We start from the raw sequence: 6,498 nt of genomic DNA on the forward strand, positions 1-6,498 counted from the left end.
GAGAGTGAGGGTGAGCGTGTGGGTGAGGGTGAGTGTGAGTGTGGTGGTGAGCGTGTGGGTGAGGGTGTGGGTGTGGGTGAGAGTGAGTGTGGTGGTGTGGGTGAGGGTAAGTGTGGTGGTGAGCGTGTGGGTGACGGTGTGGGTGAGGGTGACGGTGTGGGTGAGGGTGAGTGTGGTGGTGAGCGTGTGGGTGAGTGTGGTGGTGAGCGTGTGGGTGAGTGTGGTGGTGTGGGTGAGAGTGAGTGTGGTGGTGAGCGTGTGGGTGAGGGTGAGTGTGGTGGTGAGCGTGTGGGTGAGGGGTGGGTGTGGGTGAGAGTGAGTGTGGTGGAGAGCGTGTGGGTGAGGGTGAGTGTGGTGGTGAGCGTGTGGGTGAGGGTGTGGGTGAGAGTGAGTGTGGTGGTGAGCGTGTGGGTGAGGGTGAGTGTGGTGGTGAGCGTGTGGGTGAGCGTGTGGGTGAGAGTGAGTGTGGTGGTGAGCGTGTGGGTGAGTGTGAGTGTGGTGGTGAGCGTGTGGGTGAGGGTGAGTGTGAGTGTGGTGGTGAGCGTGTGGGTGAGCGTGTGGGTGTGGGTGAGAGTGAGTGTGGTGGTGAGCGTGTGGGTGAAGGTGTGGGTGTGGGTGAGAGTGAGTGTGGTGGTGAGCATGTGGGTGAGGGTGTGGGTGTGGGTGAGAGTGAGTGTGGTGGTGAGCGTGTGGGTGAGGGTGTGGGTGTGGGTGAGAGTGAGTGTGGTGGTGAGCGTGTGGGTGAGGGTGAGTGTGAGTGTGGTGGTGAGCGTGTGGGTGAGGGTGAGTGTGAGTGTGGTGGTGAGCGTGTGGGTGTGGGTGAGAGTGAGTGTGGTGGTGAGCGTGTGGGTGAGGGTGAGTGTGAGTGTGGTGGTGAGCGTGTGGGTGAGGGTGAGTGTGAGTGTGGTGGTGAGCGTGTGGGTGAGGGTGAGAGTGTGGTGGTGAGCGTGTGGGTGAGGGTGTGGGTGAGGGTGAGAGTGAGTGTGGTGGTGAGCGTGTGGGTGAGGGTGAGTGTGAGTGTGGTGGTGAGCGTGGTGGTGAGCGTGTGGGTGAGGGTGAGAGTGTGGTGGTGAGCGTGTGGGTGAGGGTGTGGGTGAGGGTGAGAGTGAGGGTGGTGGTGAGCATGTGGGTGACGGTGTGGGTGAGGGTGACGGTGTGGGTGAGGGTGAGTGTGGTGGTGAGCGTGTGGGTGAGTGTGGTGGTGTGGGTGAGAGTGAGTGTGGTGGTGAGCGTGTGGGTGTGGGTGAGTGTGGTGGTGAGCGTGTGGGTGTGGGTGAGAGTGAGTGTGGTGGTGAGCGTGTGGGTGTGGGTGAGAGTGAGTGTGGTGGTGAGCGTGTGGGTGTGGGTGAGCGTGTGGGTGAGCGTGTGGGTGTGGGTGAGAGTGGTGGTGAGCGTGTGGGTGAGAGTGAGTGTGGTGGTGAGCGTGTGGGTGAGGGTGAGTGTGAGTGTGGTGGTGAGCGTGTGGGTGAGGGTGAGAGTGTGGTGGTGAGCGTGTGGGTGAGGGTGAGAGTGGTGGTGAGCGTGTGGGTGAGAGTGAGTGTGGTGGTGAGCGTGTGGGTGAGGGTGAGTGTGAGTGTGGTGGTGAGCGTGTGGGTGAGGGTGAGAGTGTGGTGGTGAGCGTGTGGGTGAGGGTGTGGGTGAGGGTGAGAGTGAGTGTGGTGGTGAGCGTGTGGGTGAGGGTGAGTGTGAGTGTGGTGGTGAGCGTGGTGGTGAGCGTGTGGGTGAGGGTGAGAGTGAGGGTGGTGGTGAGCGTGTGGGTGACGGTGTGGGTGAGGGTGACGGTGTGGGTGAGGGTGAGTGTGGTGGTGAGCGTGTGGGTGAGTGTGGTGGTGTGGGTGAGAGTGAGTGTGGTGGTGAGCGTGTGGGTGTGGGTGAGAGTGGTGGTGAGCGTGTGGGTGTGGGTGAGTGTGGTGGTGAGCGTGTGGGTGTGGGTGTGGGTGAGAGTGAGTGTGGTGGTGAGCGTGTGGGTGTGGGTGTGGGTGAGAGTGAGTGTGGTGGTGAGCGTGTGGGTGTGGGTGAGAGTGGTGGTGAGCGTGTGGGTGAGAGTGAGTGTGGTGGTGAGCGTGTGGGTGTGGGTGAGCGTGTGGGTGAGCGTGCGGGTGAGGGTGCGGAGTGAAGGTGTGGGTGAGGGTGAGTGTGGTGGTGAGCGTGGTGGTGAGCGTGGTGGTGAGCGTGTGGGTGAGGCTGGTGAGGGTGAGCATGAGGGTGAGCGTGGTGGTGAGCGTGGTGAGGGTGAGGAGTCTCACATCTTGCCCGTGTCGGTCTTGCGGCAGCCGTAGACTTGAGCGTGGTGGTGAGTGTGGTGGTGAGTGTGGTGGTGAGCGTGGTGGTGAGTGTGGTGGTGAGTGTGGTGGTGAGCGTGGTGGTGAGTGTGGTGGTGAGCGTGGTGGTGAGCGTGGTGGTGAGCGTGGTGGTGAGTGTGGTGGTGAGTGTGGTGGTGAGCGTGGTGGTGAGCGTGGTGGTGAGCGTTGTGGTGAGCGTGGTGGTGAGTGTGGTGGTGAGCATGTGGGTGAGCGTGGTGGTGAGTGTGGTGTGGGTGAGCGTGGTGAGTGTGGTGGTGAGGCTGGTGAGTGTGGTGGTGAGTAGTAATGGTGAGCGTGGTGGTGAGGGTGGTGAGTGTGGTGAGTGTGGTGGTGAGTGTGGTGGTGAGTGTGGTGGTGAGTGTGATGGTGAGTGTGGTGGTGAGTGTGGTGGTGAGCGTGGTGGTGAGTGTAGTGGTGAGCGTAGTGGTGAGTGTGGTGAGTGTGGTGGTGAGCGTGGTGGTGAGCGTAGTGGTGAGTGTGGTGGTGAGCGTGGTGGTGAGTGTAGTGGTGAGCGTAGTGGTGAGTGTGGTGGTGAGCGTGGTGGTGAGTAGTAGTGGTGAGTAGTAGTGGTGAGTGTGGTGGTGAGTGTGGTGGTGAGTGTGGTGGTGAGCGTGGTGGTGAGTGTGGTGGTGAGTGTGGTGGCGAGTGTGGTGGTGAGTGTGGTGGTGAGGCTGGTGAGTGTGGTGGTGAGTGTGGTGGTGAGTAGTAGTGAGTGTGGTGGTGAGCATGGTGGTGAGCGTGGCGGTGAGTGTGGTGGTGAGTGTGGTGGCGAGTGTGGTGGTGAGTGTGGTGGCGAGTGTGGTGGTGAGTGTGGTGGTGAGTGTGGTGGTGAGTGTGGTGGTGAGTGTGGTGGCGAGTGTGGTGGTGAGCGTGGTGGTGAGTGTGGTGGTGAGTGTGGTGGTGAGGCTGGTGAGTGTGGTGGTGAGTGTGGTGGTGAGTGTGGTGGTGAGTGTGGTGGTGAGGCTGGTGAGTGTGGTGGTGAGTGTGGTGGTGAGTGTGGTGGTGAGTAGTAGTGAGTGTGGTGGTGAGCATGGTGGTGAGTGTGGCGGTGAGTGTGGTGAGGGTGAGCGTGGTGGTGAGCGTGGTGGTGAGTGTGGTGGTGAGGGTGGTGGTGAGTGTGGTGGCGAGTGTGGTGGTGAGCGTGGTGGTGAGTGTGGTGGTGAGTGTGGTGGTGAGTGTGGTGGTGAGTGTGGTGGTGAGCGTGGTGGTGAGCGTGGTGGTGAGCGTGGTGGTGAGTGTGGTGGTGAGTGTGGTGGTGAGCGTAGTGGTGAGCGTGGTGGTGAGCGTTGTGGTGAGCGTGGTGGTGAGCGTGGTGGTGAGCATGTGGGTGAGCGTGGTGGTGAGTGTGGTGTGGGTGAGCGTGGTGAGTGTGGTGGTGAGGCTGGTGAGTGTGGTGAGTGTAGTGGTGTGTGTGGTGGTGAGTAGTAGTGGTGAGCGTGGTGGTGAGGGTGGTGAGTGTGGTGAGTGTGGTGGTGAGTGTGGTGGTGAGTGTGGTGGTGAGTGTGATGGTGAGTGTGGTGGTGAGTGTGGTGGTGAGCGTGGTGGTGAGTGTGGTGGTGAGTGTGGTGGCGAGTGTGGTGAGTGTGGTGGTGAGCGTGGTGGTGAGTGTGGTGGTGAGTGTAGTGGTGAGGCTGGTGAGTGTGGTGGTGAGTGTGGTGGTGAGTAGTAGTGGTGAGTGTGGTGGTGAGTAGTAGTGGTGAGCGTGGTGAGCGTGGTGGTGAGCGTGGTGGTGAGTGTGGTGGTGAGCGTGGTGGTGAGTGTGGTGGTGAGTGTGGTGGTGAGTGTGGTGGTGAGTGTGGTGGTGAGTGTGGTGGTGAGTGTGGTGGTGAGTGTGGTGGTGAGTGTGGTGGTGAGCGTGGTGGTGAGTGTGGTGGTGAGTGTGGTGGTGAGGCTGGTGAGTGTGGTGGTGAGTGTGGTGGTGAGTAGTAGTGAGTGTGGTGGTGAGCATGGTGGTGAGTGTGGCGGTGAGTGTGGTGAGGGTGAGCGTGGTGGTGAGCGTGGTGGTGAGTGTGGTGGTGAGGGTGGTGAGTGTGGTGGTGAGTGTGATGGTGAGTGTGGTGGTGAGTGTGGTGGTGAGCGTGGTGGTGAGCGTAGTGGTGAGCGTGGTGAGTGTGGTGGTGAGTGTGGTGAGCGTGGTGAAGGGGAGGAGTCTCACATCTTGCCCGTGTCGGCCTTGCGGCAGCCGTAGACTTCACCAAACCCCCCGCGGCCGATGATCCGGTGGACGCTGAAATCGTTCATCGTCAGCTGAGGGGGGAGGGGGGGGCAGATGGGGGGAGGGGGAGGGAGGGGCGGGGGGGAGGGGGGGGCGGGGGGGGGAGGGGGAGGGAGGGGCGGGGGGGGAGGGGGGGGGCGGGGGGGGGCGGGGGAGGGAGGGGGGGGGCGGGGAGGGGGCGGTGGGGGGGAGGGAGGGGAGGGGGGGGCAGATGGGGGGGCGGGGGGGGGGACAAGCATCAAATACAAAGGTTCCCCCAGGTAACCTCTACGTGTGTGTGTACGTGTGTGTGTGTACGTGTGTACGTGTGTGTGTGTGTACGTGTGTGTGTACGTGTGTGTGTGTGTACGTGTGTGTGTACGTGTGTGTGTACGTGTGTGTGTGTACGTGTGTGTGTACGTGTGTGTGTGTGTACGTGTGTGTGTGTACGTGTGTGTGTACGTGTGTGTGTGTGTACGTGTGTGTGTGCGTGTGTGTGTACGTGTGTGTGTGTGTACGTGTGTGGGGATAACCCTGCTGAGGCTGCGGTGCCTCAAATATTGGAAGAGGTCACCCCCTGTGAGTGGCTGGCTGAGGTGCCAGCTGTTGAGGAAGTACTGAGGGCGATCCGGAGTCTGAGACCAGGGAAGGCACCGGGCAGAGATGATCTCCCAAGCGAAATGCTGAGGGAGGGTGGCGTTTGTGCACAGACTGCCCTATATGACATCATAACAACAGTCTGGACCACTGGACGGGTTCCGCAGGACTGGAAGGATGCCCTGGTGGTCCCCCTCTTTAAGAAGGGGGACCGTACCGACTGTAACAACTACAGGGGCATCTCACTCCTCAGTGTGCCGGGTAAGGTCCTGGCAAGGATTATTCAACATCGCCTTGCTAGGCACGCTGAGGAGAGGCTTGCGGAGCCCCAAAGCCCCAATGCGGTTTCAGGAAAGGGCGGTCCTGCACAGATGCCATATTTTCTGTCCGTCTGCTACAGCAGAGGTGTAGGGAATTCCAACAAGACCTACATCTCTGCTTTATTGACCTGGTCAAGGCCTATGATACCATCAGTAGGACTGGGCTCTGGGTTGTTCTTCGTGCTTTCGGAGTCCCTGACCCTCTGCTCACGATCATTAAGGACCTTCATGATGGTGAGCGGGCCCGGGTAAAACTACGTGGCCGGGAGTCGGAGCCTTTCCCTGTACACCTTGGGGTGCGACAGGGATGTCCTTTGGCTCCCACATTATTTAACATCTATTTCGACTGCGTAGTTCGTGAAGCCTTCAATAGCTGTACCGGGGGAATTTCCATTTGGTACAGATATAATGGGAGGCTGATCGACGCCCGGGTGCGATCAAGGGATGGCTCCCTATTGGTCAACCACGTTATGTATGCCGATGATTTGGTAATAGCTGCTCATTCAGAAGAGGAGTTGGAGACGCTGCTGCTGAGACTGGAGCGTGCCACTAAGAGGTGGGGCCTTACCATCAGCCCCACCAAAACTAAGCACCTGCCTGGGTATTTTGTACCATCGGACACTCCACCCCCACAGCTCCCAATTGGTGATGGGGCAGTTGTGGAGAGAGTGGAGAGTTTCCCATACCTGGGCAGTGTGCTTATGACCGGCTCCAGTTTATCAGCAGAGGTCTCACTCCGAATCAGTCGAGCGGCAATATCTTTTCATCGGTTGCGTAACGCTGTGTGGAAGCTACCTGGTCTGTCGCTCCGCACGAAGCTTCAGGTCTTCTCGGCCACGGTCATTCCCTCCCTTCTCTACGCTTGCGAAGCGTGGACCCCCCTAGTGGAGCATCTTCGCCGGTTGGAAACATTTAGGCTGGCCTGTCTACGATCCATCCTGGGTTTAACCAGGCTGGATTGTGTGAGGAGCTCACAAGTCCTTGAAAGATCTGGGCAAAGTCCCATCAGTGAGCTCCTCCGGCAGGCAAGGCTGCGTTGGCTGGGTCATGTAGCCCGCATGCCCAGCCACCGCATGCCTAAACA

General features: G+C 60.2%; 1 protein-coding gene across 1 annotated transcript in view; it reads right to left on the reverse strand.

The window, feature by feature from the left end:
* The window catches only part of LOC144954526 (G protein-coupled receptor kinase 3), a 29,282-nt gene extending 24,734 nt beyond the window's left edge, over positions 1-4,548 (reverse strand). Inside the window, exon 1 of the mRNA XM_078884998.1 lies at positions 4,459-4,548. Coding sequence (XP_078741124.1) covers positions 4,459-4,544 — 86 coding nt within the window. The 5' untranslated portion in view covers positions 4,545-4,548. The remainder of the gene's footprint in view (positions 1-4,458) is intronic.
* Between the last annotated feature and the right edge of the window lie 1,950 nt (positions 4,549-6,498).

This window comes from Lampetra fluviatilis, unplaced genomic scaffold (genome assembly GCF_964198595.1).
Source record: "Lampetra fluviatilis unplaced genomic scaffold, kcLamFluv1.1 SCAFFOLD_981, whole genome shotgun sequence".
Lineage (NCBI taxonomy): Eukaryota > Metazoa > Chordata > Hyperoartia > Petromyzontiformes > Petromyzontidae > Lampetra > Lampetra fluviatilis.